This window comes from Ranitomeya variabilis, chromosome 6 (assembly GCF_051348905.1).
Source record: "Ranitomeya variabilis isolate aRanVar5 chromosome 6, aRanVar5.hap1, whole genome shotgun sequence".
NCBI classification, from domain to species: Eukaryota; Metazoa; Chordata; class Amphibia; order Anura; family Dendrobatidae; genus Ranitomeya; species Ranitomeya variabilis.
This window is the reverse complement of record NC_135237.1, coordinates 137,286,053-137,308,184: the sequence shown is the minus strand read 5'-3', so window position 1 is coordinate 137,308,184 and position 22,132 is coordinate 137,286,053. Positions and strand designations below refer to the sequence as shown.

At 45.3% G+C, this 22,132-nt stretch overlaps 2 protein-coding genes across 11 annotated transcripts in view; both read right to left on the bottom strand.

The window, feature by feature from the left end:
- Positions 1–3,333, bottom strand: part of TOPBP1 (DNA topoisomerase II binding protein 1) — a 107,175-nt gene extending 103,842 nt beyond the window's left edge. For 3 of the 8 annotated variants that reach the window (XM_077269041.1, XM_077269038.1, XM_077269044.1), the window contains exon 1: positions 3,171–3,320. The gene's annotated coding sequence lies outside the window, so the exon portion shown is untranslated. Of the gene's footprint in view, positions 1–3,170 lie in introns of all 8 variants that reach the window. The other 5 variants (XM_077269042.1, XM_077269045.1, XM_077269043.1 and 2 more) reach the window with 5 other exon arrangements.
- Positions 3,334–13,187: 9,854 nt separating this feature from the next.
- DNAJC13 (DnaJ heat shock protein family (Hsp40) member C13) overlaps positions 13,188–22,132 on the bottom strand; it is a 217,204-nt gene continuing 208,259 nt past the window's right edge. For all 3 annotated transcript variants that reach the window (XM_077269034.1, XM_077269036.1, XM_077269037.1), the window contains one exon: positions 13,188–14,109. In XM_077269034.1, the coding sequence (XP_077125149.1) occupies positions 14,012–14,109 (98 nt within the window). In that variant the 3' untranslated portion in view covers positions 13,188–14,011. The remainder of the gene's footprint in view (positions 14,110–22,132) is intronic.

Genomic DNA, 22,132 nt, shown 5'->3' with positions numbered 1-22,132 from the left:
GCACATCACACAGCTGTCAGCTGCTGGGCCCTGTACACACCAGAATACACCACATCAAACAGCTGTGAGCCATCAACTGATGGGCCCTGTACATGCCAGAATACACCACATCACACAGCTGTCAGCCATCAACTGATGGGCCCTGTACATGCCAGAATACACCACATCACACAGCTGTCAGCCATCAACTGATGGGCCCTGTACATGCCAGAATACACCACATCACACAGCTGTCAGCTGCTGGGCCCTGTACACACCAGAATACACCACATCACACAGCTGTCAGCTGCTGGGCCCTGTACACACATCACACAGCTGTGAGCCATCCGCTGCTGGGCCCTGTACACACCAGAATACACCACATCACACAGCTGTCAGCCATCAGCTGCTGGGCCCTGTACATGCCAGAATACACCACATCACACAGCTGTGACCCATCAGCTGCCGGGCCCTGTACACGCCAGAATACAGCACATCACACAGCTGTCAGCTGATGGGCCCTGTACACACCAGATTACACCACATCACACAGCTGTGAGCCATCAGCTGCTGGGCCCTGTACACACCAGAATATACCACATCACACAGCTGTCAGCCATCAGCTGCTGGGCCCTGTACACACCAGAATACACCACATCACACAGCTGTCAGCTGCTGGGCCCTGTACACACCAGAATACACCACATCACACAGCTGTCAGCTGCTGGGCCCTGTACACACCAGAATACACCACATCACACAGCTGTCAGCTGCTGGGCCCTGTACACAACAGAATACACCACATCACACAGCTGTCAGCCATCAACTGATGGGCCCTGTACATGCCAGAATACACCACATCACACAGCTGTCAGCTGCTGGGCCCTGTACACACATCACACAGCTGTGAGTCATCCGCTGCAGGGCCCTGTACACACCAGAATACACCACATCACACAGTTGTCAGCCATCAGCTGCTGGGCCCTGTACATGCCAGAATACACCACATCACACAGCTGTGACCCATCAGTTGCCGGGCCCTGTACACGCCAGAATACAGCACATCACACAGCTGTCAGCTGCTGGGCCCTGTACACACCAGAATACACCACATCACACAGCTGTCAGCTGATGGGCCCTGTACACACCAGATTACACCACATCACACAGCTGTGAGCCATCAGCTGCCGGGCCCTGTACACACCAGAATACACCACATCACACAGCTGTCAGCCATCAGCTGCCGGGCCCTGTACACACCAGAATACACCACATCACACAGCTGTCAGCCATCAGCTGCTGGGCCCTGTACACACCAGAATACACCACATCACACAGCTGTCAGTCATCAGCTGCTGGGCCCTGTACACACCAGAATACACCACATCACACAGCTGTCAGCCATCAGCTGCTGGGCCCTGTACACACCAGAATACACCACATCACACAGCTGTCAGCCATCAACTGATGGGCCCTCTACATGCCAGAATACACCACATCACACAGCTGTCAGCTGCTGGGCCCTGTACACACCAGAATACACCACATCACACAGCTGCTGGGCCCTGTACACACCAGAATACACCACATCACACAGCTGTCAGCTGCTGGGCTCTGTACACACATCACACAGCTGTGAGCCATCCGCTGCTGGGCCCTGTACACACCAGAATACACCACATCACACAGCTGTCAGCCATCAGCTGCTGGGCCCTGTACATGCCAGAATACACCACATCACACAGCTGTGACCCATCAGCTGCCGGGCCCTGTACACGCCAGAATACAGCACATCACACAGCTGTCAGCTGCTGGGCCCTGTACACACCAGAATACACCACATCACACAGCTGTCAGCTGATGGGCCCTGTACACACCAGATTACACCACATCACACAGCTGTGAGCCATCCGCTGCTGGGCCCTGTACACACCAGAATACACCACATCACACAGCTGTCAGCCATCAGCTGCTGGGCCCTGTACACACCAGAATACACATCACATCACACAGCTGTCAGCCATCAGCTGCTGGGCCCTGTACACACCAGAATACACATCACATCACACAGCTGTCAGCCATCAGCTGCTGGGCCCTGTACACACCAGAATACACCACATCACACAGCTGTCAGCCATCAGCTGCTGGGCCCTGTACACACCAGAATACACATCACATCACACAGCTGTCAGCCATCAGCTGCTGGGCCCTGTACACACCAGAATACACCACATCACACAGCTGTCAGCCATCAGCTGCTGGGCCCTGTACATGCCAGAATACACATCACACAGCTGTCAGCCATCAACTGCTGGGCCCTGTACACACCACATCACACAGCTGTCATCAACTGCTGGGCCCTGTACACACCTGACCAGTATGGACACCACAGTGTAAGGATAAAGGCAGCTAAGGCTACTTTCACACTAGCGTCGTGCACTGCACGTCGCTATGCGTCGTTTTGCAGAAAAAACGCATCCTGCAAAAGTGCTTGCAGGATGCGTTTTTTCTCCATAGACTAGCATTAGCGACGCAGTGCGACGCAATGCCACACGTCGCAACCGTCGGCACAAAAAAAGTTACATGTATCGTTTTTTTGTGCGTTGTGTGCAGCAATTCCGACCGCGCATGCCCGGCTGGAACCCCGCCTCCCCGAACCTCACAATGGGGCAGCGGATGCGTGGAAAAACAGCATCCGCTGCCCCCGTTGTGCGGCGCTTCCACAGCTAGCGTCGGTGCATAGTGACGTGCAGTGCACGACGCTAGTGTGAAAGTAGCCTAAGAAGTCACATTCCTGCATCTGCAGAATCCAGGCTGCTGTAGTGTGAGCAGACCACCCTGACCCCTGTACCGGGGGCGCATCCACCAACTATAGGAATAGCGCTCACAATTATAGCCAAATCTGTCCCTATCCATAGTGATAACTGCACAGGACAAGGACTAAAACTACAACTACCTTATGTAATGACTACACAGGTGGACTGCCCCTTTAAGGGAACCTTATACAGGAGCACCTCAATTCCCATAACATTTTGAGACGACACATATATGGCGCTGTAATGTCTCACAGACCAGCCACAATGATAGAAAAGAGGTGAGAAGTTACCACAGAAACCAAAAGCAGCCGCTAATACCGGGCAAGAGAGGGACCCCAAACAGCTGGCATGTAAGTGGGTAGTTGTCATACTCACCCTCCCGTGGTGGGCGGCGGAGGACGTGCAGCAGGACCGCAGCGGACACCACAGCCCCACTACAAACTGCCCGGCAGCTGCGTTCGGACCCGCCAAGCAGCCGACCAATCACCGAAGCGATTGAGTCCACCAATAGCAACACCGCTGACAGCCGCGCTTCGGTAAATGCTAGAACTATATGGGCTCCTTGCAGGTGTGACGTCATTTCCGGGGGCAGTCGGCTACACTGTGGGCTGCAGAGGCCGTACTGTCTATTCTAGGCTCAACCCTACCTGTATGTACAGAATACAGAAGCTGCTGACTGGAGGTCACGTGTGGCAGCTGTGTATGAAAGTGCAGTGACCCTTATCCAGAGGGGAGCATGTATTAAAGCAGCTCTGCCGCAGGATTTACCCCCGGGTGTTGTATCACCAGGGCCAGTTCGCTGCTCGTTTCCTGACCTCTATAGGGTAGGTGCAGACGTTCAGTGATTGGCAGCGTGTTGAACGCAGCACATGTCCTCTGTGCCCAGAGCGCTGCCGGCTATTGAATGCAGGTGATTCCACATGTGTTCATTGAGCCGTATGGATTCACTGCATCCTATACATTCATGCATAGGTGACATTTCTGAGGCTCGCGTCTCCGCAATACAGACATGCTGCTGTCTGGAAAGACGCGCCGCATGTCCGTTTCCACAGGTGAGCCACAGGCGTCTGTGGACACATAGTGGGCATGCAATTTCGTGAAATCCCTTCCACTATGCTGTAACTTCTGGACACTGCACAAGTATTCAGTGTCCAACCCGCATCGATTACTGACCGTGTGCACCTACCCTTAGGGTATGTCTCCACGTTCAGGATTGCGTCAGGATTTTCCATCAGTATTTGTAAGCCAAAACCAGGAGTGGGTGATAAATGCAGAAGTGGTGCATATGCTTCTATTATACTTTTCCTCTGATTGTTCCACTCCTGGTTTTGGCTTACAAATACTGATGGAAAATCCTGATGCAATCCTGAACGTGGAGACATACCCTTACTCCGGCTGAGGAAGAATCATTGGTACATATAGTCCTCAATACAGTATAATGCAGGTCCCATATAGTAAAATGCACTCCCCATGGTCCTTGCTAGAGTATACTGCAGCCCCTCTCATAGAGTATAATGTAGTCCCTCATAGAACATAATACAGCCCCCCCGCAGAGTATAATGCAGTCCCCCAAGACTATAAAGCAGCCACCACGCCCCCCAACACACACACAGTATAGTGCAGCCGACACACACACGCAATACTTACCTCTCTTCTTTGTTCCCTCGCTGCTCTGACGTCCGCAGAGCATCTCAGCGTTTCATCAGCTCCACTGCTGGCACACACAGAGGCAGAGTGATGGGAGAGGGAGTGTCACATGACGCTCTGTCATCATCACTGCTTTCAACTGTATCAGGATCTATGATGCTGATAAGTTGATAGTGTAATGGGGGGTGGCACTGGGTCCCTGTTCCTCAGGGGCTCAATAGCAGCCTCGTGGTGTGGCACTATTATTTATATAGCACCATTGATTCCATGGTGTTGTACATGAGGAGGGGTTACATACAAATTACAGATATCACTTACAGTTAGCAAACTCACAATGACAGACTGATACAGAGGGGCGACGACTCTGCCCTTGCGGGCTTACATTCTACAGGATGGTGGGGAAGAAGACAATAGGTTGAGGGTTGCAGGAGCTCCGGTGTTGGTGAGGCATTAGCTCCGGTAGTGATGAGGAGGCAGTGGGGTCAGTGCAGGCTGTAGGCTTTCTTGAAAAGGTGGGTTTTCAGGTTCCGTCTGAAGGATCCGAATGTGGTTGATAGTCGGACGTGTTGGGGCACAGAATTCCAGAGGATGGGGGATATTCAGGAGAAGTCTTGGAGGCGGCTGGGTGAGGAGCAGATAAGTGTGGAGGAGAGAAGGAGGTCTTGGGAGGACCGGAGATTACGTGAGGTAAGATATCAGGAGATTAGTTCAGAGATATATGGAGGAGACAGGTTATGGATGGCTTTGTAGGTCAGTATTAGGCTACGTTCACATTAGCGTTCTGCGCCGCAGCGTCGGGCGCTGCGTCGCCGCATGCGTCATGCGCCCCTATATTTAACATGGGGGCGCATGGACATGCGTTGCACTTGCGTTTTGTGACGCATGCGTCACTGTGGTGCATGCGTCAGGGCGCAGAGGACGCAAGTTGCAGTTTTTTCTGCGCCCAAAACCATGCAAAAATGGACGCATGCGTCACAAAACGCTGCGTTGTGCATGCGTTTACATTTGCGTTGTGCGTTGCGTCGCCGACGCTGCGGCGCACAACGCAAATGTGAACGTAGCCTTAGCAATTTGAACTGGATACGCTGAGGGAATGGGAGCCACTGAAGAGATTTGCAGAGGGGGGAAGTGGAGGAGTAGCGAGGAGAGAGATGAATTAGTCGGGCAGCAGCGTTAAGGACGGACTGGAGAGGTGCAAGGGTGTTAGCAGGGAGGCCGCAGAAAAGGATGTTGCAGTAGTCAAGGCGGGAGATGATGAGGGCATGCACAAGCATTCTAGTAGATTGACAGTTGAGGAAAGGACAGATTCTGGAGATATTTTTGAGCTGAAGGCAGAGTCAAGGGTTACTCCGAGGCAGCGGACTCCTGGTACGGGGGAAAGCGTGATGTCGTTAATTGCGATAGATAGGTCAGGTATGGAAGATCTATTAGCAGCATGCCACTGGCTGGGGGCCCCTGGATGAGTGTGGGCCCCAGGCAACTGCCTGGTCTGCCTGCCCTGGGTATCGCTCATGCATGTTACCAGCCCCTAGTAATATACTTCTCAGTTACTCCAGTGTTTTCCTCAGGCGAGGCATGAAGTACCCTTCTCCTTGCCACAATTACTTCATTCCCTACACTAGACCTCTAGCGCCACCTATTGGAAGCAGCAATCCTAAAAGTCAATACTGAACCTTTAAAGGGAACCTGTCACCCCCAAAATGGCTGGTGAGGTAAGCTCACCGGCATCAGGGGCTTATCTACAGCATTCTGTAATGCTGTAGATAGGCCCCCGATGTTACCTGAAAGAGGAGAAAAAGACGTTAGATTATACTCACCCAGGGGCGGTCCCGGTGCGGTCAGGTCGGATGGGTGTCTCCGGTCCGCTCCGGCGCCTCCCATCTTCATTCCATGACGTCCTCTTCGGCTCTTTACGCCACGGCTCTGGCGCAGGCGTACTTTGTCTGCCCTGTTGAGGGCAGAGCAAAGTACTGCAATGCGCAGGCGCCGCATTATTTAATATTAATGATGAAGTTAGATTTGGCTGCCGTGCATACAAACCCGACCTATGTAGTGTCATGTTTGTTAGTATTACGCCACGACTAAGTACATCTACTGTGTTTGAAATGCATCAGTTTTTACTAGTTGCATGTTGCTGAAGCTGGAAAAAATTTTTTTTTCCAAAATATTGCAAGCTTCAGCGCACTCAGGAGTGAATTCAACAGACTGTATGTGAGGACGTTATGGCCCTTTCTTGATCCCACACCTGGAACCCACAAATGTCAAGACCAGGGCCTCATTCTCAATTTGCTGCTATAGAAATAACACAAATTTGCCAGCATGCTTGTGCTGCAATCTTTGAACCTTTCAGCGAGCTGCATTGAGAGCGTTGTGCATGCTCCATCACCTCTCCATTTACAATCAGGCCTTTCTGGAGGTAGGTATGCGTTCCAAAAGTTAAAACCACATTTTGCAGACTTTTTTTTATTTATTTTTGCACCCAATTCATTATTCTGTTTTTGCCCTTTATGAAGTCTACTTTATATGTGCTTGCCCGTTTTTTGTTCCTGGTTTATGCGCAGCAATAAATAGCAAATTCCAGATGTTTTTGCCTGATTCATCAATTGCAACTTAAAAAAAATAAAAATAAATGACAAAATTTGGCACAGCTCCACTTCAGTTCCACCCCTTGATATATTTTTAAGTACATCTGTATTTTGGCACAATTGTTGCTACATTTTGCAAAACATGTTTCTTCTTTCATATAAAAGTTGCCAAATTAAGTTCAACACAGGAAAGAGAGACAATTTTTAGCTTTGTGCCAAAGTCATTTTGAAGAATTTTACGTCAAACAGCAACTAATATAACGAGACAATTTAAAGAAATAAATAAATGCAAATGTTGAATCTGAGCAATAATGTTAAAGGGAGCCTGTCACCCCCCCCCCCCCTCCCCCAGGCGTTTTTAACTAAAAGAGCCACTTGTGCAGCACTAATGCTGCATTCTGTCAAGGTGGCTCTTTTAGTTGGGATTACTGCCAACGCTGAAATATTCATTTTTATAATTTGCCTTTCATACCTGTAGTTTGTCCGGGGGCATGTGCTTTCCCTCAGACACACGCCTCCCAGCCATCACTCAGGGCCTCCGTGCGCTGCGTCCACTTCATTAACATCCCCGGCACCTACGCTGTAAGTTTTTTTTTTTTCAGGCATGCGCAGTTTGCGCTGCCCTTCGACTCCCATCACATGATGGGAATTTACAGCGCAGGCGTCGTGGCCATTAATGAAGGAAGTGGAGGCGGCGCCTGGTGGCCCTGAGTGATGGCTGGGAGGCGTTTGAGTCTGGGGGGGGGGGGGGGGGTAAGACGTGCCCCCCTGACAAACTACAGGTATGGCGGGCAAATTCTAAAAACGAATAGTTCAGCATTGGCAGGGACCACAACTAAAAGAGCCACCTTGGCAGATGGCAACATTAGTGCTGCACAAGGTGGCTCTTTTAGTTAAAAGCGCCAGGGGGGTGACAGGTTCCCTTTAACTCGCCAATGTTATGATGTTTTCATCCCAGCTCCTTTGTAATGCTATACCCTTTATTATGGGCATCTGAACCATCATGTACTCACCAGACTAGCAAAGGTTAGCCGCTGGCTTTATGTGAAATTCAGAATTACATTGCCACTTAGCAAATCCTTCCGAGTAGTTGTCAGCCACCACTCTTACACACTAAATCCTCCCGCCGTGTTTCTCTCTATATCCTCCATGTAGTTAAAGGGGTTGTCCGGTCCAAGTAGATTCAATGATTAGTTATAAAATGCTCCTCACACCGACTGTCAACAGTATCTGTGAGTGCAGGTTCTACAGTATATCCTGTAACATTCACTTTTGCACTGCTATCCCCTGCCTCCTGCTTGTGAGAGCTGACAGAGAAACTTATCAAAAACTAGAGATAAAACAGCTGTCGGCTGGACTGAACCAAAAAAACTTGCCCGGACACAAAAACCTCACCAGTTCACAGAGAATATCATGTCGCTACACCACCCCATATCATGGAAAAGTACTATGACACAATTCACACTGCGGCATGGTGGAGGACAGTATGTGATCAGCTTGTCAAGGGACCCTTCTGGCAAGCATAAGTTGCCTAAAATGGAGAACCCCTTTAAAGATGTACAGAAACAACCAGTGCAGAGAAAGAAATTAAAAGGGCAAGGCTATATTCACATAGCGTTTTAGCATACTTTCAAATGCTCGATCGGAGAATATGTCCAAAGCTCGAAAAAAAAACTGGATTTAGATGTATGTATGCGCTGATGGGGTAATTGACTATAATGATGCAGGCAGTCACTGTGTTCTCTGTCAGACAGTATTTTCAGCTGCATACATGCAGGCAGGCACCAAGACATAGTTGAATGATGCCTTCGTGCCCACCTCAACTAACCGTATATAGCTGAAAATGAATGTGACTGCATTATTATTTTATTATTATACATTTTTATAGCGCCATTTTTTCCATGGTGCTTTACATGTGAAAAGGGGCGAATATAGACAAGTACAATTAAACATGAGCAAAAAAAAACAAAAAAACCAAGGCATACAGGTACATAAGGAAGGAGGACCCTGCCTGCAAGGGCTCACAGTCTGCAGGGGATGGGTGAGGATATACTAGGAGAGGGTAAAGCTGGTTGTGCATCATTATAATCAATAGTCATTAATATTCGGTGACCATATAGTTGGTAGGTGCCCAGTCTATACAGGCAGTCTGCAGCGTATTATGACCTGATAGACCATATAGGAGACTGCAATACAATTTAAGGACCTTTTGGATCTAAGGAAAGATGCTCTAAAATGATCTAGAAGGTGATATTAAAGATTATGTCCCGTTTCAAAGAACTTTTGTCTATCAGCATTATTTATAACAAAACAAACTGAGCAATCCTGCCCTCCTGGGCCCAGTGTGGCATCTTCCCCACTGCCACTTGTCTGCCGCACTGATATCAATGACACTGCAGAGAAATATCAGAGACCAGGGCAGTGGTGGAGAGACAGCACAGTAATTGGTTTTGTGCTAACTACCGCAGTTTATAGCACAGATCTTTCTGAAAATGGGACTTCACCTTTAAGTATTAATCAGGGCTGTGGAGTCTGTGTCCATTTTGTTGTAGTCAGTATAAAATGGACTAGCTAAGATTCCCAAAATACATAATAAATTGGGTATAGTACAATGCAAGATGGGCTGTAAATGTTTTCATAATAATTTGGGAAAGTTATGAAATGTCCTATAAATGTCTGTTCTGTTCCTGATCTAAGGATCTTGACTTATCGGACATGAATCTGTGCTGCACTTTATGTACATGCTCAGTAGTGACCAGTGCTGTGGAGATGAATCTGTGCTGCACTTTATGTACATGCTCAGTAGTGACCAGTGCTGTGGAGATGAATCTGTGCTGCACATGCTCAGTAGTGACCAGTGCTGTGGTGATGAATCTGTGCTGCACTTTATGCACATGCTCAGTAGTGACCAGTGCTGTGGAGATGAATCTGTGCTGCACTTTATGCACATGCTCAGTAGTGACCAGTGCTGTGGAGATGAATCTGTGCTGCACATGCTCAGTAGTGACCAGTGCTGTGGTGATGAATCTGTGCTGCACTTTATGCACATGCTCAGTAGTGACCAGTGCTGTGGAGATGAATCTGTGCTGCACTTTATGCACATGCTCAGTAGTGACCAGTGCTGTGGAGATGAATCTGTGCTGCACATGCTCAGTAGTGACCAGTGCTGTGGTGATGAATCTGTGCTGCACTTTATGCACATGCTCAGTAGTGACCAGTGCTGTGGAGATGAATCTGTGCTGCACTTTATGTACATGCTCAGTAGTGACCAGTGCTGTGGTGATGAATCTGTGCTGCACTTTATGCACATGCTCAGTAGTGACCAGTGCTGTGGAGATGAATCTGTGCTGCACTTTATGCACATGCTCAGTAGTGACCAGTGCTGGGGAGATGAATCTGTGCTGCACTTTCTATACATGCTCAGTAGTGATCAGTGCTGTGGAGATGAATCTGTGCTGCACTTTATGTACACGCTCAGTCGTGACCAGTGCTGTGGGGTAAGAGTCAGGGAAATTGAGGAGTTGGAGGTTTGGCTTACCTACTTCCGCAGCCCTGGTATTAATACAACAGATATGTTTTTTACGAGTGGTGAAAGCACCTATTTAAATCTAGCGAGTGGCGGGTGATGTGATTGGAGTGGTCTTTAATTTTTCATCAGGCCTAGACCAACATAACGACTGCAGTGTTTCCTACTGAGACAACCTGCAGAACATGGGTCTACTCAGACCCGGAACATTTTGGTTATTTGAAGGCTCTATTAGTCTACTTTCACACTAGCGTCGGACGACGCACGGCGAATTGCGTCGTTGCGACGTACCGACGCTAGCAGTGAATGCGCCGCACAACGGAGGCAGCGGATGCTGTTTTTCAACACATCCGCTGCCCCATTGTGAGGTGCGGGGAGGCGGGGGCGGAGTTCCGGCCGCGCATGCGCGGTCGGAAAAGACGGGAACGACGCACCAAAAAATGTTACAAGCAACGTTTTTTGGTGGCGACGGTCCGACGCAACACGACGCAACCATCGCCTGATGGTTGCGACGTGTGGCAATGCGTCGCACTGCGTCGCTAATGCAAGTCAATGGAGAAAAAACGCATCCTGCAAGCACTTTTGCAGGATGCGTTTTTTCTACAAAACGACGCATAGCGACGTGCAGTGCACGACGCTAGTGTGAAAGTAGCCTTAGTGTCATGGTGTTGTCCATGAGCATCACATGGTTGCGCCAGCCACAAAGTAGCATCCCCCATTAAACACGGTTAAATACTACTGAATTGATGAGGTTATGTAAAAGTGTTCATAAAGCTGATATTTACTACTACCTGTACTATGCATCAAATTACACAGTAATTTTTTTTTTTTTTTTTATTTACAAAGACGCTAGCACTGTTCAAATCTGTCAGAATGGCTGAACTCACTGGCTGAGGCCAGATTCACAGACCCTGCTCGGATCACAATGTACAGGTTGACTGCAGGTTTCCTGATCCAAACTAGGCAAACTGAAATCACAACTTAAAAATCATGTTGTATTACTCCCAGAAAATCCCTCCAATGTACCAGCCACTAGGTGTAAGTTAGGGTACTGTCACACAGTACCATTTTGATCGCTACGACGGCACGATCCGTGACGTCGCAGCGATCGTATGATTATCGCTCCAGCGTCGTAGACTGCGGTCACACGTTGCAATCACGGCGCTGGAGCGATGCCGAAGTCCCCGGTAACCAGGGTAAACATCGGGTAACTAAGCGCAGGGCCGCGCTTAGTAACCCGATGTTTACCGTGGTTACCAGCGTAAACGTAAAAAAACAAACAGTACATACTTACATTCCGGTGTCTGTCCCCGGCGTTCTGCTTCTCTCCACTGTGTAAGCGCCATAGCCGGCAAGCACAGCGGTGACGTCAGACGTCACCGCTGTGCTTTCCGGCTGGCAGACGCTCACACAGTGGAGAGAAGCTGAGACGCTGGAGGACAGACACCGGAATGTAAGTATGTACTGTTTGTTTTTTTACGTTTACGCTGGTAACCACGGTAAACATCGGGTTACTAAGCGCGGCCCTGCGCTTAGTTACCCGATGTTTACCCTGGTTACAAGCGAACACATCGCTGGATCGCTGTCACACACAACGATCCAGCGATGTCAGCGGGTGATCAAGCGACGAAAGAAAGTTCCACACGATCTGCTACGACGTACGATTCTCAGCAGGATCCCTGATCGCTGCTGCGTGTCAGACACTGCGATATCGTAACGATATCGCTAGAACGTCACGAATCGTACCGTCGTAGCGATCAAAATGGTACTGTGTGACAGTACCCTAACTGTCCACTGTCTTAAGTGTTCTCTGTCCCTAGAGACACAGACGGATTACAGACAGTGAGAGCAGGTCTTTATCTCTCTCCTCTGGCGCTCCTGTCTTTCACACTGCATACAGGCATAACAGAGAAACCTTTACTTCAAAGCAGACAGGTCATGCATGCTGTGAAGAGAGGGGAAGGAAGTTCCAGCTCCAATAGCACCGATAGAAGGATGAAGAGAAATGTCAGAGTATGAAAAACAGAAAAATTCTTGGACATATTAGACCAGTATATGCACCAAAACCAGTGTTAATGGGGGAATCCAGCCTTAGTATACAAGTCTACAGTCACTATGTGACTACAGACATCTGAATCATCACATCACACACACTGCACGCTGTGAGGACACTCAGGTGCCAAGAACGGCAGTCAGTTAACTGCAAATGTGCAATTTGCTTACTTTCAGCCATATTAAGACTAGATGTGTCCAACCTCGCCCAATACACTTGCATTGAGTGAGGCTGCATGAATCTAGTACACACATGACCATATGTATGCAAATCACATACTTACAGTCACATAACCGCAGCTCTGGGCTCCGCAGAATTCTAACAGTACGCAAAACACGCGATGTGAAGTCACAGACTGACTGCAAACTTGGAGACTAAAGCCGAACAACCCTTTTACTTGCAGGGGATAACTGTAGCAAGACCATACTTTTCTACAAAGTTTATGTAAAAACAGATACGCTTTAAGTTCCAAATATTGCCAACCATCAATACAGTATCACACAAAATTATGTCCAAAAAATAAATTCCTTAAGCTTTTATATGGTAAGGGATTTCATATGTGGCAATAAATACTATGTACAACAGAATCATAGTTTTAATATAAAAATGTGTAGGCAACATGGCAGCATCTGACAAATTCTAGTTAGGTCATCATTTCCCTTTATTTTCTTAAAATTTTCTGTACAGGGATGAATGATCTGTATAATGTACATTCATAGAAAGCTGTATATATTGGGGAATAATGTAGGAATCAAGTCACTAATACATTAGGTTCTTACATAACAAGCTGACATTTTGATATTCACTTTTATTTATTATTTGGTAAAGCTATGCTGTACATGGGAATATCATCTTCTCTTCATTTCCGAGAGGACAGTGTTAACGAATCGTAAAGGACACAGTTCACAGACTGATCACTATTGGGATTTCATACTTTGTACGCCCAACCACTTCCAAAATGGCAGAGAGCGGCATTGCCCATTCATTCTAGACCACGGCTTTGCCGATTCTTGGAATATAAAACTTAGAATAGGGAGATTATTACTTTGATTCACAGTCTTGTAAACAAATACAAAGGAACAGAATGTGCTTACATACAAAAGGAAAGACAACAGAACAGGTCGTGTAACCAGACGGCTGATTCACAGAGTGCTTTTATGTGTATGTTACTTAGTGATGCTTTATCAGGATCACAAATCCATGTATTTTTCATTTTTTTTTTATCCCTAAATAAAAATATATTTATTACAAAAAGGAATAACACTTTGTCTTAAAACAAGGAAGGCAGAAAGTAAAGTCCTTTGCATCAACCCTGGGGGGAAGGAAAAGGTTTACAGCACTTTTCCTCGTGCAACATGAAGCAGTTCTTCCTTTTGAGACTTCATTGGTGAAACATCTGTGTTGACTAACCAAGATCTCCTACTTCATGGTCCACCGGAGGTGGCATGTTGGGCATAACCGTGGATGAAGACCCTGCAGTAAGGTAGCCAGCAACGCCAGGTCCTGAACAAATTACAAAGAACAGGTTAGTTTTATGTACGATTAGTTATAACAAACATTCTACAGAAATATTCATCTGTCGTATAGAGATGATTTATAATTAAGACTAGATAGTGAGTCAGTGTAAAATTAAAAGGTAGCCACTACTTCAATATTTTCCAATGGGAAGGAAAGATGAAAGTGACATTGCAAAAATCGGAAAAAAAACCAACAATCAGCATTTGCCAATATGTATGCAGTTCCACGGAAAACTTAAAGGGTTGTTCCATTTCCAGGAAAACAGAACCCAAACACTGTTAAACACCCCAAAAATAAAGCATGTACTCACCCTCCTAATATCCAGCATAACCTCTGTGCCATGTTTTGGCTGCAGAAGAGACATCAATCAACATTATAGCCAATGACTGACTACCACGGCATAGTTGCTAAGCTCAGTGATTGGCTAAAGTGGTGATGCACACTGGCAACGTGAGAATACTGCTGCAGCCAACACACCAAGAGCCAAGCAGCCGCAGAAAGCTGGTGATGGACTGGGGAAGGGAGAGTATTGGCTTTTTTGTTAATTTAGGTATTTTAGAGTGTCTGGAATCCACTTTCCTGAAAATGGAAACTCCTCCTCACTTATATCAGTAGATAATAAAAATGTCCGCATACGATGTCACCTTCACACAGAGCTTAGGCCGCGTTCAGACGTCGTGAACATGATTTTTTTAGTCATGCAGCAAGGCTCGACTGACTGTTAGGATTGCTACTTCCTATAGGTGGCGCTAGAGTTCTAGTCCTCTTCCTCTCTGAAGAGACAATTTGCATATTTCCCAGAGGAGCATTGCGGCTTTAAGTCTCCTCATCTCGACATGCTTAATGTCACACGCTTTTATCCTAAGTCATGTGGCAAGGCTCGTTAAAGGGTCGACATTGACTTTTAGGATTGCTACTTCCAATAGGTGGCACTAGAGGTCTAGTCCTCTTCCTCTCTGAAGAGACAACCTCCATGAAATGCAAATTTACCATTTTTTGTAATATACTTATTTTGTTCTTACTTTCACAAATACTTTGCTGCAGTGCTGTTTTATTGACCAGTCATCGATTCTTTAGAAGCAGCTTATAATTGCTGCTCACCAAGAGTCATACACCATATTAAAGTAGTCTGCGTATGGGACTTTGCCTATCTGAATCTCTGTGCTCCCAACCTTTCCACCCAGAATTCCAATAAACACTGTATGAAGAGTATGGATCCTGCCAAGCAGCAGTTGAAACAAGCTTTTAAAAGAGCATAAACTGGGCATTGAAACAGAACTGCAGCACAGGGTTTGGGAGGTTATGAAGAATATTCCACAAATTCTTAAATGAGAACGATGACTTATTTTTATAAGATAGTGCCTTTTGCCAAATAAAATTAATTATACCATTTTGGAATTCGTTAGACTTCTTGATTACTCTTTATTATATTTTAAGGGAGGCAACGTTCCAAAAAAAATAGTAATTCATGAATAATTTTCAATTACATCATTCGCCATGTGACACAACTTGAAATGCTAACTTAATTTTACAAGTCAGTACGATTACAGTGTCATCCAATCTCTACAATGTTTTTTATATTTTATTCACTTTCACACGATAAAAAAAAATAAAAAAAAATTAAAAATCTTTTTGGCATCACAATCCACAATCCTCTGACAGCCTTGACTCTGATCTATCTTTCAAATAACACCTCTAAGTCCTCTCCACTTCCTTCTGACTCCAACTCAAAAATATTTCCCGGATGCGCACATTCCTCATCCAAGGAATCTGCAAAAACACTAGTGCATGCACTCATCTCCTGCCTTGACTACTGCAACCTCCTGCTCTGTGGCCTCCCCTCTCCCCTGCACTCCTTTAGCTATCCTAAACTCTGCTGCCCAACCAATCCACTCATCGCCCTGGTATTCCCCAGCCTCTCCTGTCAAAACCTTAACATTGGCATACAAAGCCATCCACAACCTGTCTCCTACATACCATATTTTTTGGACCATAAGACCCACTTTTTTCCCTCCAAATTTGGGAGGAAAGTGTGGGTGCGTCTTATGGTCCAGATGTAACATGTGGGAAGGGGGCAGCCACGAGTGGGATCCCACTCACAGGAGGCAGAAAAGTGTCCCCGCTCCCTGGTTGCAGTGCTGGGGAAACCATGTGGTTCCGATGATTAAAGTGCAGTGAATATTCATTAGCCGCTTCCCTGCCCACCTGTCAGCTGAGCAGTGAGCAGCACATGAATAGTCCTTCACTGAAACACACATGGTTTCCTCAGCGCTGGATTCCTGCAGCAGCTGGGGAGATCTGTGTCCAGTGGAGGAGGGGGCAGCAGCAGGGGCCAGGGGAGACACAAGATCGCTGCATACCATACCTGCCTGGCTGTGCTGGATGCTGAGGCATAAGGACCTGTGTGATGTCATGAAGTGGGCCGGCTGGAGCATCACATGGCAGCACAGAGCCCTCCCTCTTCTTGATGTCATCACAGGTCCTTCAGACATGGCACTAGAATCTGCAAGCTTCCACTTATTACCTGTGGAGAGGCAACAAGAGGGAGGGCTCTGTGTGTGCAGTCATGGGGTGCCCCTGCTTTTTACCTCACCACAGTGTGGCTGGCTGGCTGCAGGACCTGCACAGCCTGAACAACTAAATTACGGTAAAATGTTAGTCTTTACAACACACAATAAAGCACAATGACACTACTGTGGTGAACTATAACTCCCAGCATGTCATAGGATCTGCAGGACAGGCTGGGAGTTATAGTTCTCCCATGGGATCTTAAAGCAGCACTCCAGTGTTATTTTTCAGTGCTGGAGTGGTGCTTTAAATATAAGCCCTGTGCCCCCATTCTTATACTCACCCTCCAGCGCCTTCATATAGTACTTTACAGACACCACACTGTTCCCGCAGCACCATCTTCTTCCCGTAGCTTCCAACATAATAACATACTATTATATATAATAACAACACATATAATAGTATGTTATTTATGTTATTAAATATTTTACCACTTTATTTGCTTCAAATATTTTTTTCCCTATTTTCCACCTCTAAAACCTGGGTGTGTCTTATAGTCCAGTGCGTCTTATAGTCCGAAAAATACGGTACATTCGTGACCTAGTCTCCTTGTTCAAGATTATTGTACTTTTTTTTGCTATTTATACCCCTTTTCACATGTAAAGTGTCATGGAATAAATTACGCTATAATAATAAATAATTTTTTACATTTTAAAAATTCTAAAAAAGGAAAATGAGCAGATGCAAAAATTTGGGCACCATTGGAGATTTGAGTGCTCAGATAACATTGACCAAAGTTTCAGACATTAATTAGGCTGTTTGGGTTACGGCTTGATCACAATCATAGTTAGGAAAGGCAAGGTTGTGGAAATTTCCCAGCTTTATAAAAACCCAGCCTCCTCTAACCTTGGGCCTAAAACAGTAGCCATCGGTTCTTCTAAGCAGCTGCCTAGCACTCTGAAAATGAAAATGGTGGAGGCCCACAGAGCAGGAGAAGGCTATAATAAGATAGCAAAGTGTTTTCAAGTTGCCCTTTCCTCAGTTCAGAATCTAATTAAGAAATTACAACTGCACAAATATGGCCTTCATGGAAGAGTCATCAGAAGAAAATCTCTTCTGCATTCTCACCATAAAATTCAGTATCAGAAGTAAGCAAAAGAACTTCTAAACATGTCTGATGTATTATGGAAACAAGTCCTATGGACTAAAGAGGTTAAAATAGAACTTGTTGGCCACAATGATCAAAGGTATGTGTGGAGAAAAAAAGAGCATAAAGTTTCAGGAAAAGAACATCTCGCAAACCATTAAGCATGGGGATGGATCAATCATGCTTTGGGGTTGTGTTTCAACCAATGGCATGGGGAACATTTCACTTGTAGAGGGAAGAATGGATTCAATGAAATTTCAACGAATTCTTGATGCAAACATAACACTATCTGAAGAAAAGCTTAAGTAGAAAAGAGGATGGCTTCTATAAATGGATAATAATCCTGAGCACACATCAAAATCCACTGTAGACTACCCCAAAAGGGGCAAGCTGAAGATTTTACAATGGCCCTCACAGTCCCCTAATCTGAGCATCATTGAAAATCTGTGACTACACCTCAAAATAGCAGTGCATGCAAGACGACCGAGGAATCTCACAGAACTGGAATTTTCCAAGGAAGAATGGATGAAAAGCCCTCAAACAAGAACCATGCAGGGTACCCAAACTTTTACATCTGCCCATTTTAATTTTTGTAATTTAAGGACCTTGCAGTAGGTCAGGTATCCATGGTTACAACCACACATATAATAACAGTTAGTTGTTAGTGGTTGTACCATAGATACCTAAGCTACTGCAATGTCCTGCATGTGGGATGAGTGAAATAGCGAATCAGAAGAACTATACTACATTTCAAATTGGAGATATTTGCTAATATTATTATTATTACACCTACTACATATTGAGATAGGATCTTGGAGATGGGAATACCCCTTTAACTTTGCTATCCAACTAATCCACCTCTCTCCTCCTCTGTTTCTGCCCTCTGCAAATCCCTTCATTGGCTCCCAACCCCCCCAACATATCCAGTTCAAACTAACATTGACCTACAAAGCCATCCATAATCTGTCTCTTCCACATATCACCAAACTAATCTCCCGATATCTTCACACATGTAATCTCTGGTCCTCTAAAGACCGCCTTGTATTCTCCCAAATTTCTCCAGAATATCCCCCATCCTCTGGAATTCTGTGCCCCAAGACGTCCGGGCCCTCTCCCCTCTGTACCAGTCTGTCATTGTCAGTTTGGTCACTGTAATTGATATTTTTATTTTGTATGGTACCCCATTTGACAAGTACAGCACAATGGAACTGATGGTGATCTAAAAATAAATATATATGCTAGGTTACAGCATGGATATGGACAGTAGTGTAAAAAAAATAATCAAAGCTTTTTTTTTTTTTTTTTTTTTTTTAAGGTAAAACCCCATAAAATTGTCCGTATGGGCATCACTTGGTGTAACCAAGGAAGTCAATCATAGGTGATACAGACACAACTTTACTTAAGATATGATGGCTTATGCCAGAGACCTCTCGTCTGTAATCAAAATGGAAAGTGGCAGCTCTGTGAAAATAAAACCTGATACATTTATGGCACATGTAGGGAATTTGGAAAACTCATTAATGACATTGGGAAATGCTGATGCAAGTTGCACATGAAAACTGACAGCAAACAGACGTTCATGTAAATAGCCTGCTTTACAAGGTAAAAGATACTGGTGTCAGATGCATCACAGCAATATACGGCAGATATTCAACATTGCATTAATAGATGTGTCCCTCATTTGGAACTCATTACGTTTTGAGATTTTATTTCTATAGGACCCATTAGGGTAAGTGGAGCCTTGTACTCAGATCTGGTCAAGATTAAGGGTGAACAAATCGATTTAGCTTTTGGCCAAATGCAAAAGTAGAAATGTGGTGAAATAAGTCACCGATGCATTCCAATGCCCTGCAAATTAGCCAAAAGAAAAATCAGACAAAAATGAGCTGGGTAATAAGCTGTGTCTTTGCAGCACAGTTAAAGAAGAGGGGCAGAGCTGCTGGTAAAGGGTTAACCTGCCAGAAAAGTACATGGCTACTTTCTAAAGGGTTAGTCTACTACAAGAGGACTTAGGAGCTTGTGAAGGGTTAATCTGCTATTGGGGAGATGTAGAGGCTTCTATTCTCCTTCTCTCCTATAATCACATGGAGCATGACTGCACAGTCTACCCACACAGTGGTAACTCCCAGCTCTGAGACGGGAAGTCTTACAATCTGTCAGAATAGGGAGACAGTAAGGAGCTAAATTTAAGTCTCCCTCCTTAAATGGGCAAAGCTTTTGTTATGAAATTAGAGACATTTTTAAATTTAAATAATTGTATATATTTCAGAAAGGGTCATATTTTGATCTTCTTTAACCTCTGGAATTTTTCCAGCGTTCCAGATGCTCTTTAAGCTGCTCAACCACATTACATTGAAGGGAGTCTGTCAGCACAAAAAGACTGTTCAAAACAAAGCACTTTACCTTGTAGGGGACATGCTTGGCCTCGAAAAAGGCTATATCAAGCACCTCATCAGCATATTAGAATAAACAACAATTTCTGGCAAACATGGCAACAGATTTAGACACCTATAGAACAATTTTTTATTAGAGCTATGTCCCCTATAAGGTGCTGTGCTTTGTTTGAACTGTCATTTTCTACTGACAAAATCCTTTTAATGTCAATCTAATGTGTACGGGAACTGTACCCTGACAGCAGATGTAGGTGAAAACAAGAATTCAGGATGCTGGTAACACACTGGGGCTTTAATTTGTGCAAGAACATCAGCAGCTCGGTGTTTTCTGGAGGACTAGATCTGAGAAACATTGAATAGAACATTGTAATAATGTAAATTATGGAGACTCAACACAACAGAAAGGAGGGCGGTGGTGGTGGAATTATGTACATACAGTCATGACTGAGCACAAGATGCAAGAATGCAGCAGGTGCAACAAGCATTGTACCTGTGTTACAGAGCTACACAGCAGATAGCAAGCTGCCTGGAAGAAAGCATCTAAAGCCCACTTCTGAGATGAAGGGGGCTGCTACCAGTAAGAAGGGAAGGAGAGACACCTGAAGGAAGAAAAGAAAAGTAAAAGGCAAGGGAAGAAGTTAGGAAGGAAGCAGACAGCAACAAGCATAAAGGAGTACAAGTCCCATGCTCATCTTAATGGACATTTGCAAGAAAACTTTTCATGGCACGCAAATTCTTGCAGTTGTTCCTTTGGAAGAGTCTTTTTGATAATGCCTGTCCACACACAGCCATTTCAAAAACAGGCAGCCCTGAAGATTAATATAGCTGAGGACCTGGCCGTTATTTGTACACATACGGATGGAGCTGCCAGATTAAAAACAAGACAAGACAACCCTTCTGGTCCAGCAGCTCATTGTCACAACAGCAATTGGCAGTATGTCCTGAAAATGCCAGAAAAGTGTGCGAAAGCCATAATAAGAATGAAATACAGGGTTTGCAGAGGTAAACATAGAAATAGTTGTTTAAAGTGGTTTTCCTGCTCTTTTAAAGGGAATCGGTCCTTCAAAAAGCAGATAAGGGCATGCAGGTCTTGAAAGCAAAATGCATGGACCCTTTATAACTTGTTGCTGCATTACAGAGTAATTAACATTGTAATTTATATGCAAATAACATGTTAAGTGCTCTGGGTGTAACAGATCACTTTCAGAGCCTTAGCCTCCCCAGCACCAGTCTTTTTAATTTAATTTATGTCATAAGGCAGGCGAGGAGATCAGGCAGTGAGCCACTGTATCAGTAAAGCTAAACAGGCTGGTGCCTGGCAACCAGCTCTAGAGGCAGTTGCCCCTTAAGCGCCACTTAACTAATTTGCATATTAATTAAAATGCTAATCACTCGGGAATGCAGCAAAAGATAGAAGATATTAAGGTTTCATAAGTTTTAGGTGAGGATTGATCTTACAAATTCCCTCTAACCACTCTGCCTCCAAAGAAGTAGAGAGCTGGAATATGATTGGTTACAATGGAAAACTCCTCCTCTCTATCCCAGTATAAATCTCCTCCCATGAGGTACAGAGGCCGACTAATAGCAACTTGATCGAAGTCAAGATTTCTATTATATCCAAAACCCTCCTACCCTCGAAGACATACCTATTTCCAGGAAGACCACTTTATAGCAGCATGTTTTTATGCCAGAATTATCCAAACATTCTTTAAACTCAGAAATTGATCATTTGCAAAACATTCCACATAGAGGGTTATGTCAGCATGCCGTGCATGTGCTCTGTTTTAGAGTTGTACAGCTTTCAATTACCAATATTAATATTTAATATACAGATACTTTGGTGGTGCCTTCTTATCTAGGGTCTACTACTTGTTTTTTTCTTGAGTATAATACCATCTCTTTTGGCCAAAATTGATTGGTTTGGTGCAGCTCTGAGATCTAGAAAGATATGCTATAGTGC